A 20,736-nucleotide genomic window follows, 5' to 3' on the forward strand; every position below is an offset into this window, starting at 1 on the left:
CGCAAAAATAAATAAATAAAAATAATAAAAAAAAATAAAATAAAGGGATAGGATTTCTCTAGAGTCCTTTCGATCTCTGACCTTCTAGAAATCCAGGCTTTTTCACATGTCTTGTCTTAGTGACTCAGGGCTGACTTACAGATAATCTGGTTCACCTTCCCTGGAGTTGTCTTCACCATCTTTTGGTCTTTTCCATCTTCTCACCACTTTATTCCACTCCAGTTTCCTCCTATTGCCCCTCCTTTTTCTTTGTGGATTCTGCAGGAGTGAATTAAAGGATTATAGGAAGGTAGAATGTCTAGTTGTATGAAGAGCCCTTTCTGTAATTTTACCTCCCCATGCCTAGCTTCAGTGTGAAATAGGTGGAGAGGTAAACTTCTCTTCCATTTTTTGGGTGTTTGGATGGTCATCCTGTGGTCACGGTTCATACACCTCACAATGATGCTTGGGTACCACACGTTCTTTTTTTCCTGTGGTGCTGGGACTGCTTATCACTGTGCCGGATGCCTTTCCATCTCTTAAATTGGGATGAGTCACTGACTTATTTCTCCTTTGTAGATGCAGAAAATGAAAAGATCCTGCTTTTCTTTATCCCCAAGTCTTGTTGGTAATCGGGTTCAGTATATAACTCAGGACTAGTGAGCTGGGGGTCAGTACACCTGGAAAATCTACTGACTTCTGGCAACACATTTGTCCATTTTCTCTCTCAGAAATACTCCAGGGCACTGTTCTCTGTGGAGGTGCAGTTATTGGTATTATAAACATGCCTCCCCTTCTTCACGATCTTCTCCCATCTGCCTGAAACATCTCACAAGAGGACTTTCTAGGCAGTTGTTTTATAGGAACTGGGGCTTCGCATTAGATTGGAATCTGTGTGGGAAGAAGAACTGTTGGGAGAGAGGCATACCCATGTCATCTGTATGACCTTGAGCTAATCACCTTGTCCAAGAGGATTTCATTACATTTATCAGAATTACAGTTCCATAGCTGCACAGGACATTTAAACCTGTTCTTGCCTCTTGCATGAGCCAGATACTGCTTTCTGTGATTTTCACATCCTTGGTTTGAAAACCACGTGAGTTCAATGTGACTGTAAATTAACAGGAAGCCAAAAGCTCTGAGAGGGAGACTGCGGGGGGTGAAGGGTGCTTCCTCCTCTAGGCGCCTCACAGTTCCGCTCCCGGCACCTCCCTCAGAGGTTCTGGGTTGTCATCTGAAGTCAGCTGGCATTTTTCCTGTGCACAAACTTTGCCAGCATGGATGCACCAAACACAGAGGGAAAGGCATCAGTAATATCAAAAGAGGCAGGGTGGGAGGATGGAACACGTGGAGAGAAGAATGTTCCTATAAGACAGGGACACTTGGCAGTAGAGCCAGTGAAAAGTGGTACCAGTTATGTAAAGCAAAATGCCACCCATCAAGCAGAATGTTTTAATTCTCCCTATTCCTGGCTATTTATGACTTTTTGTCCAAGACTCAATACACATCTGTAAAAATAAAAAATGGAATCGACCCCATCTGTTAGGTAGAAGGCGGCCTGTGCTTGGGCAAAAAGGTAAGAAAGTATTACCAGCATATCGCTGGAGAATTCCAGAGGCTGAACACAGGAGTACTTTGAGTACGACTTTGCCCCTTCCGTATTTTCCCTTTTTTGAGTTAGTTGTACGAGGGTGACTAATTTTATGGAGATGTTTAAAATTATATTTAAATTAATTTGAGTTTAAGTAGTTTCTGTTCTGATGATCACCCAGACTATCCTGCTAGAAAACAAAACAAAACAAAATAACAAAACCTGTTTTCCAGGGCAACTTTCCCTTTCAGTTCTGCCGGAGGTGGTCCAGGGCTCACAGCTGGTTTCCCGAACGACCGCCACAAGAGGGCGACAACGTCACGGTAGAGAAAGGCCAGCTGCTCCTCTTGGACACCAACACCAGCATCCTCAACTTCCTGCACGTGAAAGGTTTGCGGAGTTCGGAGATGGGGGTGGCATTATTATATATGATTTTATCATTTTAGGGGCAGAAGGAAGGGGAACTTTTTGGAGAAGTTCCAGCACTTGGTTGACAATTTATTCTCGGACCAAACTGAGATTTCCCTACGAAAGGAAGAAGTGGTCAGAAGGTTCAAAATGAAAGCCCTTTCTTTTGACTCTTAAAAGCACAGAGCTTGATTATTTTAATTTTTCAAATGCAAGAGGGTGAACAGTGTTCTCCAAGAATATGCTTCTTTATTCAAGTCCTTTGTATTCATGCTTGTCCCTGGCAGCACTCACAATATAGCAGAAGGCTCTGAAATCAGTTAATGCTGCTGCCTTTGAAATTCCCTGCCAAGAAAGCAATGCCTTCCTGCTTTTACCCTGTTGTGGTTTTGACTTCCTTGTCCCGTGGAAAGTCATATAAATAGGCTTCCTTATTGCAAAACCGGCCACATAGCTCTAGGGTCTGGGAATTTGGGAGAGACAGAGAATTCAAATTTTAACTCCTCCCCCTCATTACCAAGTGACTAAGTCAGTTTTTTCTACCTCCTCGTGACTTTGTTTCCTTATCTGTTAAATGAGAATAAAAATCATTGCCTACTTCAGTGGCAGATAGTAAGGAATGGTTATCAAAGGGACTCTTGTTCACTGGCAAATGAAAATTACTTGGCAAATGTGATTAGTTATGGAGATCTATAAAACTGCACTAAAACACCATTCTGTACTATAAATATATTTAACATTTACAGGAGCATTTGTTCTTGTTAAAGTAAGCTTGTGGCTATATGAGGGAGAATAAAATATTTTGCAGAGGATAAACTGATGGAGTGTTACTACCCATCTCTTACAGGTGGACTTATTAGGACTTTTACATTCTTTATTCTGCAAGCTTATTTTTTTTTTCTTCTGGTAGCAAGGAGAAGATTTCAGGCAAATCAATTAATTAGTACCCTTTAGGAAAAAGGTCTGTGAGCTTGAGCTCCTGACCTGTCTTTGTGGTGGTTGTGTGTGTGTGTAGCCAGTGGCTATGGGGAGTACTGACTTATTGACAGCTAGCAGCTACCTAAGGACTGGCAATGACAAAGGAAAATTACAGACTTCAAGTCTCAGCTCTGAGAAAAGATGCTCTTTACAGGCCTATAACCAGGATTCTCGCCACAGGAGTCAAATCCTGTTGGAGGATGGGATGCCCTTCAGGCGCTCAAGGGTCTTTGCCTGATATTGATACCATTTGGGAGAAGTTTTGCAGCTAAAAGTCCTCAAACTCAGCCCATCTGAGTCTCTGGATATCCTAGTAGTTCCAGGTAAATGTTCCAGCAAGGAATGGTGTTCCTTGGGCCAGAGACTGAAGATGGAGAAGAGGCATCAGAGGAGAACAGAGGGCAAGGGAAAGGCAGAGGTATGTGGATACCTGGCTTCCACTCTTGGAGATTTCAAGATCCTAGTAACCCAGATACTTGCCCCAAGCTGTCATCTTTCAGTGGTGGTTATTCCTAAATGTTCCTGGTTCAGGCAATACTTCATTCTCATTATTTAGAATAAGTGACTAGGTTTAGAAGGGCTAACCCTCATCCCATGGAGCGGGAAAGTCTGTTATGTGAAGCATCCCCTGCATTGGTAGGGTCGTGAGGGTAAGTGGTGGACACCCGTTTCTGTACAAACAGGAGTTGCTGGTAGGGAGCAGGGTTGCCTAGAGTGAAAGTAAGATTTTAATCATAGAAATATGGGTCAGAGGTTCTAGAAAGCTTGAGAACTGGGAAAGGACACAGATGAAATTTGGTTCAACAGATGACTTGTGAATGCTTATTAAGTGGCCCAGGAACTCTGTGTGAGACACAAGAAGAAGTGAAGAATAATGCTTAACATGAATAATGTGCATTACTACTAAAGAAAAAGTAATTAGGGAGCAAATATAAAAGAGTAAAATGTCTAGTTCTAAAGCATGTGATGTAGGAGGTAAGGCAGAATGTAGACAGAAGTAATCCGAGTGTCCAGGATGTAAGATTAGAGTTGGATAGTGGAGAGAAGGTGAAGAGCATGTACTTTGTACCTGAGACAAGTTTTGATCGTGTAGACATCAATATACACACAGATTCAACGTGAGAGGAATTTCCCCATCTCACTTAATAGCCAGTGGCTCAGGCCAAAAATCTTGGTGGCACCCTAGATATCTTTCTTCTTCTTATATTCCATGACCAATCCATCAGTGAATCTTACTGGCTGAATCTTCAACATGTGTCCCATTAGTACCAACCTAGTCCTATTCAACCTAACTTTTGGCTGGGACCATTTCAAACAACTTGTTAACTGGTTCCCATGTTTCTAATTTTTTTGTCTTCTTTAGTAGCAGAACCCCAGTTTTTATTTGGGGCAGCAGTGTACCCAGCTAAAATGCTATATTTCCTCATCTCCTTTGTAGGTAGGCATAGCCTGTGGCTAAGAGCTGGCCAGTGATATGTGAGGGGAAGAGTGGTGCAGGGCATCTAGGACATTTCTTAAAGTAGAGCTGACTTGGTAGGAGGCATGCCCGAGTTGTCCCTCTTTCTTTCTCCTCCCTGCTTCCTGGAATGTAAATGTGATAGCTACATTTTCAACTGCCATCTTGGACCATGAGTTGACTTGCTAAGAATGGGAAAACAGGGAATTCCCTGGAGGTCCAGTGGTTAAGAATCTATGATTCCACTGCAAGGGCACAGGAACTAAGAGTCCATATGCCCCTTGGTGTGGCCAAAAAAAAGAGTGAGGAAACAGAAGAATGGAAGAAACCCGGGACTCTGATGTCATACTAGCATGGCACCTGGGGCTGCCCACCTCTGAAGTACTTTTTGTGATAGAAAAGTATGCCTTCATGTGTTTAAGTCATTGGTATTTGACTTCTGTGCTGTATGCTAAAATAACCCCCAATAATTTATTGTCCACACCCTTTAAAATATGTCAGATCTTATTACTTCTTTCCTCAACCACCCCTACCCCAATGGCTTCTCATCTCACTAGGAATAATGTTCACACCATTATTAAACTTCTGATCCCTTCATTGACCTTGCCTTCCTTGTTCACTCTGCTCCAGCTCTTCTGTGAATATACCAGTGACACACCTGCCTCACGGCCTTTGCACATAATGCCCTTTGCCTGGAATATTCTTCCTCCAGATATTCATGTGGCTAGCTCACTTATTTCATTCTCTTTCAGAAAATGTCAACTTATTAGAGAGGACTTGCCATCTTTTAAAAAATTATAACGATCCTATTACTCCATCCATTTATTTTGCTTTATTTTTCTTCATATCACTTATCAGTACATGAGCTACAATAATTTACTTGTTTATTTACAGTTCATTTCCTCTGCTAGGATAAGCTCAAAAAGGCAAAGAACTTCCATCAATTATTGACTGCTGTCTCTTCAGTGTCTAGGACCGTGCCTGACTCATGATGTGGGCTCAAAGTACATGTGTTGATCTTTGAATGGGTGGACAAGTAAAATGGTGCAGAATTCAGATCCCGGAAGAAATTTAAGAAGTATAATTTTTAAGTTCTTCCTCTCTTAGATATCACTTTTCTCAACTAATTTGCTTTTACTGTCCTTAGTTGTGCTCACTGATATCTATCTATGTATGTATGTACACACATAAATACATAAATTTACATATATTCACATACATACACATGTATACAAATCTACACATCTACATAAAAAGTATATCTTTATGAGTTAGAAATATAAAATCCATTGCTAAGTTATTTTTTTTGCTTGTTTCTAAAAGACATATGAAGAAGGCTTTCACTGGGGAAGAACCCCAGCTCTCAACTATCTGGTTGATGTGGTGTAGCTCTCAACCCCTAATGTCTTCTCTTGGTCTATAATAGGTGTGAAAATACTTGAAGGACAATAAAAATCTATTCAAATATAAGATTGAATTGTTATCATCATCATCAATAACAACAGCAATTCACTCTCTGAGTATCTGTTACTGTCTATCTTTTTCATACCCATTCATGGTATCAGAAAAATAGCTGTGTGAAATTTTCTTTATTTTTTGATACCATCTATGGGATGAAACAAGGCATGAAAAATTTCAAGCCAAAAAATAATTTATTCAAAAGATTTTAACGAACAAGATATAAAGTATTATAGTGGAAGTACTTTCTCAGCCATTTCCACAGTATTATGAAGAAAACATTCCACATGAAGTATGTACACACTTTGAAAGGATTAGTGCTAAATAGAAGTGAAACTAGATCACCTAGGAACTATATTTGGAACTACTTTATGAAGATATTGCATCCTCCATATTTTTTCCATTCATGGAAACCAGAATCCCAATACATACAGGGACCAGGCTCCTCCATCAGGAAAACCAACAGTTCTACATATGGCCCTTGAGAGTTCTGAACTCTCTGTGCCTTCCTTATGTTTCCATATATAAAATAGAACACACTTTTTTTTTCTTACAAGTAAAACTTATAGTAGAAAGGAGGATTATAAATTTCTTTGAGGCAATTGGGAAATGGCACCCAAAGACTAAGTTTTCACCGTTATTTATGCTGCTGTATGTACTGATTCCTGAACTTTTTGGGGGAAATGGCACATTATTTTGTGACCCTGATAAAAGCTTCAGCTATATCTCTTATGATTTCATCTTAATTAGCAAAAGACCTAGAACTTTTGTCTACTTACCATTTCTATTTCTTCCCTCCATTCCTTCTTCTCTCCTTTTTTTTTTTTAATTATTTTTTAGGAGGTACTGTTAAACACAAAAGAGAATTAACCCCATCAATTAATACTAATGAGCTGGGATGGAAATAGGCATATTGCCTTGATTTAGTTAATTATATTTTTCATTCTTTTATGTTAAGATGCCCAACGGCCATAGGCATCGCTGAATTTATTATTTTATTCCAGGTAATTATGATGAGCCATAATAACAGAGACGGAACGTTACCCTCTTGTGTGCACTATTATGGATTCTGGGCAAGGATCTTGGGCTTGTGGTCTGTAGCTGGGGAAGCATCCATATTTTCTGAATGAAGCAGTGACTCTCTGTCCTGGTGGTCAAGCAGCTTGATGTGAAGTGGTCTAGAGCTGATGACTAATAAAGGGTCAATTAGGGGAGGATGAACTCTAGAAACCCCTCTTCCCTTGGTGTTGGACTTTCAAGAGGAAGACATTTTGTAGTTTCTTATTACTCACAGTGCCTTCATTTTACAAGGCTTGAGCAGAAACTTGTGCTGTTTAATAGTGCACTGGCTTCCTTTCATGTGATTTTCTATTTCTTGGTCTACTGGTGTATACCAAAGCAGTTAAATGCTTGGCAGGCTTTTGAGCCAGAAAGAACTGAATCTGAATCTGGGCTCTGCTTCTTACCGGCTTTGTGACCTTGGGCAAGTTGCACAGCCTTTGTAAGCCTCAAGTTTCTCCTCTTTAGAGTAAGGCCTGTTTTAGTAATAGCAGCAGGGACAGCGATTACTAACATTTACTGTTTGCTATTGTGTAGCCATACTACAATGTATCACCCAACTCCTATGGATGTTTTGGGTACTAAATGAAAGAATGTTTCTAAAGCCCTTAGTACAGGGTCTGGCCCAGCACAAGCATTCAGTTAATGTTAGTTGTTGTTCCTTTTGGATTGAAGGGAATAACAGAAGAGATGGCTGAATGTCAGGCCTAAGTTGCAATTTTATTTACAGCTAGTGGCTGCTTCTATATACAAAGCAAACTGGATTACTCAAAGAATTAGCTGGGCAATAAAGACCTCAGATGGCTTCTGCCTCTGTTATCTTCAGAATGCATATTGAAGTGTTTTTCTACAGCAAGAGAGGGAAGGATACAGAGGTGGAAGTAGCAGAGTTATCCACGAGGTTGCCTCCATTCTCCTTGGTATTTTGACTTTGTGGAAGTGTGTTTTTTTGCTGCAGTTGGGAATGTGGTCTCGTTTTCTCCAAACTCTTTCTTTTAGTTCACAGTTTTGAGGACACTCAGATCTTTTTCGTCTATTATACTGGTGATTTCTATAGTCTAGCAATGCATATTCTTGGTTTATTGAGATGAGCCATCTTTTCTTGACCAACTACTGGGTTCATTGTAGAGTTTCTTTTCTAAAAATTAAAACAAAATTTTTATTGTAGTATAAATGACATATTATATAAATTTCAGGTGTACAACATACTGATATGGTATTTGTATATATTGCAAAATGATCACCACAATAGTCACCATAGATAGGTACAAAATTTTTTTTCTTTGTGTTGGGAACTTGCAAGTTCCACTCTCTTAGCTACTTTCAAATATGCAATACAGTATTATTAACTGTAGTCACCATGTTGTACATCACATCTCCAGGACATGTTCATTTTATAACTAGAAGTGTGTACCTTTTGACCCCCTTCACCCATTTCGCCTACCCCTCACCCACCCACGTCAGGCAACCACCAATCTGGTCTCAATATCTATGAGCTCAGATTTGTCTGTTTTTTGTATGTCTCCTTGTTTTGTTTTCTTCTTTTCTTTATCTTCCACATATAAGTGAGATCAAATGGTATTTATCTTTTTCTGACTTATTTCACTTAGCCTTATGCCCTCAAGTTTCATCCCTGTTGTTGCAATGGAAAGATTTCACTCTATTTTATCACTGAACAATATTCCTCTGTGTGTGTGTGTGTGTGTGTGTACACACACACACACACACACACACGTATATATACACCACATTTCAATTATCCATTCATTAGGTTGTTTCCATGCCTTGGCTATTGTAAGTAATACTACAATGAACACAGGGGTGCATATATCTTTTTGAAGTAGTGTTTTTGTTTTCTTCAGATAAATACCCAGAAGTGGAATTGCTGGATCATATGGTAGTTCTATTTTTAGTTTTTTGAGGAACTTCTATACTCTTTTCCACAGTGGCTGCACCAACTTAGATTCCCACCAACAGTGTAGGAGAGTTCCCTTTTTTCCCACATCCTCGCCAGCTCTTGTTATTTGTTGTCTTTTTGATAATAACCTCTCTAACAGGTGTGATGTGATATCTCATTGTGGTTTTGATTCACATTTCCCTGACTATTAGCGATGCTGAATATTTTTTCATGTGCCTGTTTGCCATCTGTGTGTCTCCTACAGTTTCTTTACCTTAGTCAAGGGTTTGAGGATTTTGGAGTGAGGTATTAAGTGCTGTATCCGGCACAGCCTTTTTATCCCAGGGTTTGTACACATGGTTCCTTCTAACTAGAACCAAACCAACCTCAGTGTCAGTAGGTGCATGCTTCAGATAATGCTTTACAATGCAGTGATCTGGGAATGCTGTGAAACAGGGCTTCCTGGGACATCCTGTGTGGTCTCTCTGTGCATCAGGACCCTGGCAGTTACGGCGCACGTTACCCCGTGTCTGCAGTTTTAAGACTTCACTGACAACAGCTTGGATTTAAAGGAAATCCATCTGAAGGCATTGGATACAAATGAAATACCCTGCATTAATATTTTTTTTCTTCCTCTCCTCACTATAGAATGTCTTGGTCAACATGGGAGGGTTTTGTGAACTGATAAAATTTGTTTCAAATGGGTAAGTTTAAAATAACTTATGTGCAAGTTGGCTGCAAAAGGAGATTGAGTGAATTGACTCTTTTTCCAGCTGAAAGCTACCCTTCAAGGCAGGAAATGGGATGGTTATGTACAGACAAGGTGACAAGGTTGTCTGACTGGGGCTGGGTCAGCAAACAGGGGGCCTGAGTTCAAATATGAGGCACCCATGGACTTTCCTGTGGCTTTGGATAAGGATCTGGGCCTCAAATCAGTGCACAAAATGGAAATGGTGGTGACTTCCTCCCTTTACAGGAGGAGAGTGGCTTGTATAAATGTCTACCGGCTGTTAATGTTGTTCATCTGTAGCCCTGAGAGGGAAGTGTGGTAAAGGAATTGGTAAACTTCCTTCCCATAGTTTCAAGCATGGTGCTGAGAAGGGCCTGGGCTGTGCAGTGAGCTTAAGTGGAAGCCAGATGGAGAAGTGAGCACCAGAAAATATTTACCTGAGTTTTGGGAATTCCACCCTTAACTCCCTTAATTTTGTGTATCTCTATGTGTCAGTCTTTTCTTGGCGATGAATTGGTGTTACTTATTTTATGAGAGGGGACCTTGCTTATATCCAAAGCTAAGCAGATCATTGATAGAATTTTTCATAGGCTAAGAACTTTAATATCATTCATATACAAATCATATAACTTTTATATGAATTGCTTTTATGTTAATTCTTTACAAATTTAATATTAGGGTGTGTTTTTTCTGCCCTTTACCTTTTGGCAATGTGCAATCTAGGCAGGTAAGCTGAAGAAAACAGGAGCCAGGTCTGTTTTTGCTCACCTTTGTATCGCCAGGATCATTATATTTCCAGGCACATAGTAGGTACTCAAATAATTGTTGAATGACTGAATTTCTGACCGGAAGAGGCAGATTAATGTTGGTTGTGAATTTCTCTGTAATCAGAGTCCTTCCTGGTATCCTCAAATGTTAGTGGATTAGTCCAGACAGTGACCAATTTCATTTACTATTTGTGTATCAGGAGATCAGAGACAAAGGCTTTTTAATGTGGGGGACACTTGGCTCTGAAACCCCTTATTTTTCCCAGTCAGACAATGACTTACAATATTTACCTCCAGAGAACAGTCCCAGACATACTTGATTAGCCTTAAATGAAAGATAAGCCACTGCTATGAGAAAGGACTTGCTTTCAGTAGATGGGCAGACAGACAGATAGATAGATATTAAACAATTTACAGTTTATGTCTTGACAACTTGTATATTGTAACATGAAAAATGCTATTGAAAGGGACCAGTCCTTTCCTACCACAGAAGCTACAATATTTTCAGTAACAAAAGATAAATATTTCAAACATCCTTCCTTAAAATCCTTCTGGGACTTTCTGTTAGCCTTTAACATCAAGTCTAAACACCATGATATGGCTTACAATGTCCTTCAGGTCTTGGTCTCTCCTTACCTCTCTACCTCATCTGTTGATTAATGATTCTCACATCCTGTTTATCCAGACTGGGAGTGAAGTTAGAAATCTGAGATGCTTATGTATCTGGGATTCTTGTGCAGACTGAAATATACTGAAGACAGCTTTTCATTATTATCATTTCCCATGTACTGTAATATTCCTGGGGGTCAAGTAAAGGTAGGATGTACTCTCATTTTTTAAATAAGTACTATGAACGACTATTATTGTTCATTTCTAAAATTATTATGTTGTAGCTGAATCGTGGTTATAATACTCAGAATAATTATATTTGGAACCTTTTAAATAACAGATTGCTCAGAGAAACGTATCAGGTTGCAGGGCTGGTAAAAAAATGTGATTGGGTCAATGCTAATTGACCTTTGATACAGAGAAAGAAGGAGATTATTTGAATCAGTGAGTAACTTGGTAGTTATGGAGATTTTTACCTGCCTGGAGAAGACAGTTTCTTCCCCCCTGTTTTCTCCTTTCTTTCTGAGGTCTTAAGTGACTTTCTAAGAATCCATGGAACAGCTGAGGGGCTTCAGAACTTAAATGTCAGAAACTTTGTTGGTAAAAGGAAGTTTTGATTTTCTGGAGGTAGAAAGGAAATCAAGCTTTAGTTAAGTAGTAATTGACAACAGTAGCTATAATAAAAGGCATTTATTTACATCTCAGTGTTTTGCATTCCTTTAAATGTTTCTCTTCCACAAATATGTTTATACTTTGTAATTAGCATAGAGTTAATTCCTTGATAAGGTTAACTTCATGAGTTTTATGTTTTATAGAAAAAGTAAAAGGCTGAGTCATCACCATTATCTTATTTCTTGGTTATCTGTAAAGTTGGCCAGTTCACTAAAACCAGGGTATTTCTATTCACCTGGCGCAATTAAACTTCACTGTGACCTTCTGAAAGTGTATTTTTAACATTTTTATTATGGCACCTAGCAGAAGGGCTTGGAAATAACAGCAAATGTTAGTTGAATGACAAAGTGAATTAATCTGCAATTCCAGCTTCGTATTTTTCAACCTGTTTTAGACTATGGACTATGGACATCTAGAACAAGCTTAATTTACCTAGAGCAGTGGTTCTCAAAGTGTGCTCCCTAATCAGTAGCAAGAACATTGCCTGGGAGCTTGCTAGAAATGCACATTTTTGGGCCCCATAGCAAATGTACTCTGAGGGGGCAAGGTCTACCAATCTGTGTTTTAAGACCTCTGGGTAATTCTGATGGACTCAAGTTTGAGAACTACTGGCCTAAAACAATAGAGGGAACCATATAGGATTGTCAGGACTGGAAGCCAATAAACCTGGCCCAGCTACTCTCTTCTTTTTTTTTAACATCTTTATTGGAGTATAATGGCTTTACAATGGTGTGTTAGTTTCTGCTTTATAACAAAGTGAATCAGTTATACATATACATATGTTCCCATATCTCTTCCCTCTTGGGTCTCCCTCCCTCCCATCCTCCCTATCCCACCCCTCTAGGTGGTCACAAAGCACCGAGCTGATCTCCCTGTGCTATGCGGCTACTTCCCACTAGCTATCTATTTTACGTTTGGTAGTGTATATATGTCCATGCCACTCTCTCACTTTGTCACAGCTTATCCTCCCCCCTCCCCATGTCCATGCTCTAGTAGATCTGTGTCTTTATTCCTGTCTTACCTCTAGGTTCTTCATGACCTTTTTTTTTTTTCCCTTAGAGTCCATATATATGTGTTATCATACGGTATTTGTTTTTCTCTTTCTGACTTACTTCCCTCTGTATGACAGACTCTAGGTCCATCCACCTCATTAAAAATAACTCAATTTCGTTTCTTTTTATGGCTGAGTAATATTCCATTGTATATATGTGCCACATCTTCTTTATCCATTCATCTGTTGATGGACACTTAGGTTGCTTCCATGTCTTGACTATTGTAAATAGAGCTGCAATGAACATTTTGGTTCATGACTCTTTTTGAGTTATGGTTTTCTCAAGGTATATGCCCAGTAGTGGGATTGCTGGGTTGTATGGTTGTTCTATTTGAGTTTTTTAAGGAACCTCCATACGATTCTCCATAGTGGCTATATCAATTTACATTCCCACCAACAGTGCAAGAGTGTTCCCTTTTCTCCACACCCTCTCCAGCATTTATTGTTTCTAAATTTTTTGATGATGCCCATTCTGACTGGTGTGAAATGATACCTCATTGTAGTTTTGATTTGCATTTCTCTAATGATTAATGATGTTGAGCATTCTTTCATGTGTTTGTTGGCAGTCTGTATATCTTCTTTGGAGAAATGTCTATTTAGGTGTTCTGCCCATTTTTGGATTGGGTTGTGTGTTTTTTTGATATTGAGCTGCATGAGCTGCTTGTATATTTTGGAGGTTAATCCTTTGTCAGTTGCTTCATTTGCAAATATTTTCTCCCATTCTGAGGGTTGTCTTTTCGTCTTGTTTATGGTTTCCTTTGCTGTGCAAAAGCTTTGAAGTTTCATTAGGTCCCATTTGTTTATTTTTGTTTTTATTTCCATTTCTCTAGGAGGTGGGTCAAAAAGGATCTTGCTGTGATTTATGTCATAGAGTGTTCTGCTTATGTTTTCCTCTAAGAGTTTGATAGTGTCTGGCCTTCCATCTAGGTCTTTTATCCATTTTGAGCTTATTTTTGTGTATGGTGTTAGGGAGTGATCTAATCTCATACTTTTACATGTCCCTGTCCAGTTTCCCCAGCACCACTTATTGAAGAGGCTGTCCTTTCTCCACTGTACATTCCTGCCTCCTTTATCAAAGATAAGGTGACCATATGTGCGTGGGTTTATCTCTGGGCTTTCTATCCTGTTCCATTGATCTATCTTTCTGTTTTTGTGCCAGTACCATACTATCTTGATTACTGTAGCTTTGTAGTATAGTCTGAAGTCAGGGAGCCTGATTCCTCCAGCTTTGTTTTTCGTTCTCAAGATTGCTTTGGCTATTCGGGGTCTTTTGTGTTTCCATACAAATTGTGAAATTTTTTGTTCTAGTTCTGTGAAAAATGCCATTGATAGTTTGATAGGGATTGCATTGAATCTGTAGATTGCTCTGGGTAGTACAGTCATTTTCACAATGTTGATTCTTCCAATCCAAGAACATGGTATATCTCTCCATCTATTTGTATCATCTTTAATTTCTTTCATCAGTGTCTTATAATTTTCTGCATACAGGTCTTTTGTCTCCTTAGGTAGGTTTATTCCTAGATATTTTATTCTTTTTGTTGCAATGGTAAATGGGAGTGTTTTCTTGATTTCACTTTCAGATTTTTTCATCATTAGTATATAGGAATGCCAGAGATTTCTGTGCATTAATGTTGTATCCTGCTACTTTACCAAATTCATTGATTACCTCTGTAGTTTTCTGGTAACATCTTTAGGATTCTCTATGTATAGTATGATGTCATCTGCAAACAGTGACAGCTTTACTTCTTCTTTTCCCATTTGGATTCCTTTTATGACCTTTTCTTCTCTGATTGCTGTGGCTAAAACTTCCAAAACTATGTTGAATAAGAGTGGTGAGGGTGGGCAACCTTGTCTTGTTCCTGATCTTAGTGGAAATGGTTTCAGTTTTTCACCATTGAGGATGATGTTGGCTGTGGGTTTGTCATATATGGCCTTTATTATGTTGAGGAAAGTTCCCTCTGTGACTACTTTCTGCAGGGTTTTTTCATAAATGGGTGTTGAATTTTGTCGAAAGCTTTCTCTGCATCTATTGAGATGATCATATAGTTTTTCTCCTTCAATTTGTTAATATGGTGTATCACGTTGATTGATTTGTGTATATTGAAGAATCCTTGCATTCCTGGAATAAACCCCACTTGATCATGGTGTATGATCCTTTTAATGTGCTGTTGGATTCTGTTTGCTAGTATTTTGTTGAGGATTTTTGCATCTATGTTCATCAGTCACATTGGCCTCTAGTTTTCTTTTTTTGTGACATCTTTGTGTGGTTTTGGTATCAGGACGATGGTGGCCTCGTAGAATGAGTTTGGGAGTGTTCCTCCCTCTGCTGTATTTTGGAAGAGTTTGAGAAGGATAGGTGTTAGCTCTTCTCTAAATGTTTGATAGAATTTGCCTGTGAAGCCATCTGGTCCTGGGCTTTTGTTTGTTGGAAGATTTTTAATCACAGTTTCAATTTCAGTGCTTGTGATTGGTCTGTTTATATTTTCTATTTCTTCCTGATTCAGTCTTGGCAGGTTGTGTATTTCTAAGAATTTGTCCATTTCTTCCAGGTTGTCCATTTTATTGGCATAGAGTTGCTTGTAGTAATCTCTCATGATCCTTTGTATTTCTGCAGTGTCACTTGTTACTTCTCCTTTTTCATTTCTAATTCTACTGATTTGAGTCTTCTCTCTTTTTTTCTTGATGAGTCTGGCTAATGGTTTATCAATTTTGTTTATCTTCTCAAAGAACCAGCTTTTAGTTTTATTGATCTTTGCTATCGCTTCCCTCATTTCTTTTTCATTTATTTCTGATCTGATCTTTATTTCTTTCCTTCTGCTAACTTTGGGATTTTTTTGTTCTTCTTTGTCTAATTGCTTTAGGTGCAAGGTTAGGTTGTTTATTTGAGATGCTTCCTGTTTCTTAAGGTGGGATTGTATTGCTATAAACTTCCCTCTTAGAACTACTTTTGCTGCATCCCATAGGTTTTGGGTTGTCATTCTCCATTGTCATTTGTTTCTAGTATTTTTTGATTTTCTCTTTGATTTCTCCAGTGATCACTTCGTTATTAAGTAGTGTATTGTTTAGCCTCCATGCGTTTGTATTTTTTACAGATCTTTTCCTGTAATTGATATCTAGTCTCATAGCGTTGTGGTCGGAAAAGATACTTGATACGATTTCAATTTTCTTAAATTTATGAAGGCTAGATTTGTGACCCAAGATATGATCTATCCTGGAGAATGTTCCATGAGCACTTGAGAAAAATGTGTATTCTATTGTTTTTGGCTGGAATGTCCTATAAATATCAATTAAGTCTATCTTGTTTAATGTATCATTTAAAGCTTGTGTTTCCTTATTTATTTTCATTTTGGATGATCTGTCCATTGGTGAAAGTGGGGTGTTAAAGGCCCCTACCAGAATTGTGTTCCTGTCAATTTCCCCTTTTATGGCTGTTAGTCTTTGCCTTATGTATTGGTACTCCTATGTTGCGTGCATAGATATTTACAATTGTTATATCTTCTTCTTGGATTGATCCCTTGATCATTGTGTAGTGTCTTTCTCTGTCTCTTGTAACAGTGTTTATTTTAAAGTCTATTTTGTCTGATATGAGAATTGCTACTCCAGCTTTCTTCTGATTTCCATTTGCATGGAATATCTTAATCCATCCCCTCACTTTCAGTCTGTATGTGTCCCTAGGTCTGAAGTGGGTCTCTTGTAGACAGCATATATTCGAGTCTTGTTTTTGTATCCATTCAGCCAGTCTGTGTCTTTTGGTGGGAGCATTTAATCCATTTACAGTTAAGGTAATTATCGATATGTATGTTCCTATTCCCATTTTCTTAATTGTTCTGGGTTTGTTATTGTAGGTCTTTTCCTTCTGTTGTGTTTCCTGCTTAGAGAAGTTCCTTTAGCATTTGTTGTAAAGCTGGTTCGGTGGTGCTGAACTCTCTCAGCTTTTGCTTGTCTGTAAATGTTTTAATTTCTCCATCAAATTTGTATGAGATCCTTGCTGGGTAGAGTAATCTTGGTTGTAGGTTTTTCTCCTTCATCACTTTAAATATGTCCTGCCACTCCATTCTGGCTTGTGAAGTTTCTGCTGAAAGATCAGCTGTTAACCTTATGGGGATTCCCTTGTGTGTTATGTGTTGTTTTTCCCTTGCTGCTTTTAATATGTTTTCTTTGTATTTAATTTTTGATAGTTTGATTAATATGTGTCTTTGGCCAAGCTACTCGTTTCCCAAAGAACAGTGGAAAAAAATCTGTCTGGCCACATTGACTGGGCCTGTCCTGAGCATGGTATTTTTAGTTAGATGCACTTGTCTCTCCTACAAGGGAAATTCGAGCTGATGAAAATGATTCCTCCCTCTTGTTCATGGCTCTGAGTCAATGATTTTATTTCCGATATGTTTTCTCCTCCACATTGCCCACTTGACTAGCGGTGCCAGGCTAATTAAGGAATTAGTATGTGGCATCCATTCGGGGCGGTGTGTGATTGTTTTCTTGCATCCTGAGAACATTTTTGCAAACACTTTCTGGTTCATATTTTCTTTTTTTAATCAGGCAGAGACTTTACAATTAAAATACCGTTAAAATGATTCTGGCAAGTATTGCAATAAGCATGTTTTTTAATTAAAGGAAGAACAGGGGGATGCATAAGCAGCATCGGCTAAAGGAGAGAATTTCATTTGATATCTGTTTTAACTGAAATGAAAATAGAGTTGAGAAAAGCGGCAATAGCCTATGTGTGTGTGGCTCACTCCTAGGTTGCTAGGCTGAGGTGTTCTGTGCTTGATTAATTAGTAGCCAGCCAGAAAGTACATTGCCTTTGCCCCCAATACTTAAAGCCTGATTTATGCCTCACCTCCCCCATGAATATGTGAGGGCCCAGGCATTTATTTCCTGAGCTGCTAGTGGATAAGATTATGGAGTGTGCACTGAGCTCTTGGGGGATCTCATTTGCCAGCCAAATTGATTTTCCGCCTCTCTGGCCGGGGACAAGCCCACCTCGAAGGCTTCCAGGCTCTGCTCCAGTGGATCAGGCAAAAGCCTAATCCAGATCTGACCAACAAAGGAAGCTCTGTGCATCCCCATCAGAACGCAGGCTTCAGGCTGTGGCTGCCTTCCCTGAATGTTAGCCTTCTCCTCTTCCTCACCTTCTCCTGACACCCACCTCCACAGCAACACGGTGCTGTAGGGTACAGTAGGGTGCAGCATGGTGCCCCAACTCTGCCCAGTCACTGAGTCTGCCCTCCTTATCCAGGCAGAGCAGGACCCGTGCATCCTGAATGGATGATCATCTCTTATTCTCCAGGGAAAGGGAATTCCGCAGGCTCCCCCTGGGGAATTACTGGAAAGGTAACAACATACAGGATGCTGAACTTTTTAAGGAATTATTCAGAGTTGACACAAAAAACTGAATGGAGGCTCAGCCACATAGATAAGTAAATTGGATAACTTACATCTGAAAATTTAGGTAGTTCAAGCTTTGAATAAAGGATCTAGTTTGGTGATGCAGATTGATCTAATGAATTGGGGGTCATCAGATCTCTCCCTGCATCTTGCCTTCGTTCATCTCTGGCTTTCCGTCTGCTTAAAATGGGACTCACTCCCCCCGGAGTTCATTTCATCACCTGGCATGTACGTCCTAACCAAGTACACTCTTGCTCTGCACCCTTTTCCCCCAGATCCTCTTCAAAATGACCAAAGGATTTGCCATCATCATCTGCCACTTTCCCCAGTTCTTAAAGCTCTTCCAGGAACCCACCCCAATCTTCTGATTCTTCTCCTAATTCACCTGTTTCTTTGACTCACAGGCAAAAATCTTTCTACTTCCTCTCCTGAGTCTAGTCTTTAAATACTATTTGACAGTCTTGTCTCTCTTCTGTTCTCACTCTACGTGTCCGCCTAAGGAGACTTCATTCACTTCTGTAACTTCAACTTCTATTTATTCCACACGTATTTAGTGACCACTTTCCCAGCTCCCCATATGCCTGGCACTGTTCTAGGCACAGGGGCTGCAGCTCTGAATGAAATAGACCACAATTCTTGCTCTCATGGAGTTTATTTCTATAAGGAAAACAATCAAGTCAGCAAGTTGTATTTTTTGTTAGATTTTCTGAGCAACATGGAGAAAAATGCAGCAGGGAAGGTGGACAGGGAGCTGGGTTGTGGTTTGGTGGTGGTTGGGGGGATTTGCACAGAGTGAGGGCAAAGACTGTGAGTCAGGGGACCCAGAGGGTTGTGGTGGCAGAGGATTGTGAGCCGGGGAGAGTAGAGAGAGAGGGGGCCAGAAAGGGCCAGCCATGCAGGGTTTGGTGGGCTTTGACTCTGTGTATGGTGGGAACCGTTGGAGAATTTCCAGCAGAGAGGTGATGTGATAAAGTTTACATTAAAAAAGATCACAGCGACTGTTTTTTTTTTTTTTTTTTTTTTTATTGCGGTACGCGGGCCTCTCCCCGTTGTGGCCTCTCCCGTTGCGGAGCACAGGCTCTGGACGCGCAGGCTCAGGCCATGGCTCACGGGCCTAGCCGCTCCACGGCACGTGGGATCCTCCTGGACCGGGGCACGAACCCGCGTCCCCTGCATCGGCAGGCGGACTCTCAACCACTGCACCACCAGGGAAGCCCCTCAGAGACTGTTTTTTTTTTTTTTTTTTTTTTTGCGGTATGCGGGCCTCTCACTGTTGTGGCCTCCCCCGTTGCGGAGCACAGGCTCCGGATGCGCAGGCTCAGCGGCCATGGCTCACGGGCCCAGCCGCTCCGCGGCATATGGGATCCTCCCAGACCGGGGCACGAACCCGTATCCCCTGCATCGGCAGGCGGACTCTCAACCACTGCGCCACCAGGGAGGCCCGAGAGACTGTTGTTTTAAGAGTAGACCCTGGGGTGGGGGCAGGGGCAGAAGAAACGAGCTGAGTTAAGAGGCTTTTGGAGTTACCTGGGGATGAGATGAGGGTGACTTAGACCCCAGTGACAGGACCGGAGGTGGTGAGAAGGGGTTGGGTCACAGGGATATTTTGAAGGAAGAATGCACAAAATTCCCTGGAGCTTTGGTTGTGGTGTGAGAGAGAGTGAACGCTGACTCTTTCAAACAAAGCAGAGGACTTTCAAACTGAGGAAAGGGGGGATGGAGTTGCCATTTATGGAAAAGGGAAGGACTGTGGGGCAAGACGAGGAGCTCACCTTTTGGACGTGCTAAGTTGAGAAACCTTTGAGACATCCAGGCGGAGGTGTCAAGTAGCAGTTGGGGTGATGAGCCTTGAGCTGAGGGCGGAGGTGGGCCTTAGGGATGTAAATCTGGGAGTTATCAGCGATGAGCATATGATGGGGTTTAAAACCTTAAGACAAGGTGAGAAAAAAAGTCATCAAGGGACTGAGTCTTGTGACATTCCAAGTGTCAGTGGTTGGGACAAGCAGGAGGAATCAGGGAGAGGAGGTCAGGAGGGAAGGCTCAGGAGGTGGGAGGGCATCCGGGAGGGCGCAGGGCTCGGTGGGCGAGGGGAAGGAGTATCAAGAAAGGAGTGAACAAGTATGTTAGATGCTGCTGGCTGCTCAGGAAAGGTGAGCACTGAGCATCCCGCCTTGGATTCAGCAATGTGGCTGTCATTTGTGACCTCAACAGGAACAGTTTGGGTGGGGTGGCCAGGAAAAGGCACAGCTGGGGAGGGTTCCAAAGAGACTAGAGGGAAAAAACTGGGATAGAAGGTATACCCAGTTCTTTTGAGGAGTATTGTTGTAAGGTAAAATACTTAGACTCTAAATGTTTTCTGTAAGGGGGAAAATAGCTAGAACTGTGTATTTGGTTTTCTTTAAAACACACACACACGTACAACAGAATCATTTTGCGGTTATTACAGAGGATGGCTAATTGTACGGTTAGCCCAAAGCAGGTTTTGATGTACTTTGCAAACATCAGCTAGCTGCTAAAAGTCTCTTTTACTTCCCTTTAAAAGAAATAAAAGAGATGTTTAATGGGAAGAAGTGATTACATGTAAAAAGTTGTGTTCGTTTATTTATTTTGGAGGGGAAGTAACAATAATGATGGTTGATTGATTTTTATAAACTTACCCAAGGTCACTCGTGGGACATACTCAGCTTTCATTA

At 40.5% G+C, this 20,736-nt stretch overlaps 1 protein-coding gene across 1 annotated transcript in view; it reads left to right on the plus strand.

Annotated features, from left to right (window-relative positions):
• The window catches only part of PKHD1 (PKHD1 ciliary IPT domain containing fibrocystin/polyductin), a 426,879-nt gene that overhangs the window by 131,098 nt on the left and 275,045 nt on the right, over positions 1-20,736 (plus strand). Inside the window, exon 35 of the mRNA XM_060110064.1 lies at positions 1,804-1,960. Within this exon, the coding sequence (XP_059966047.1) occupies positions 1,804-1,960 (157 nt within the window). The remainder of the gene's footprint in view (positions 1-1,803; positions 1,961-20,736) is intronic.

Source organism: Mesoplodon densirostris, chromosome 10 (assembly GCF_025265405.1).
Source record: "Mesoplodon densirostris isolate mMesDen1 chromosome 10, mMesDen1 primary haplotype, whole genome shotgun sequence".
Taxonomy (NCBI): domain Eukaryota; kingdom Metazoa; phylum Chordata; class Mammalia; order Artiodactyla; family Ziphiidae; genus Mesoplodon; species Mesoplodon densirostris.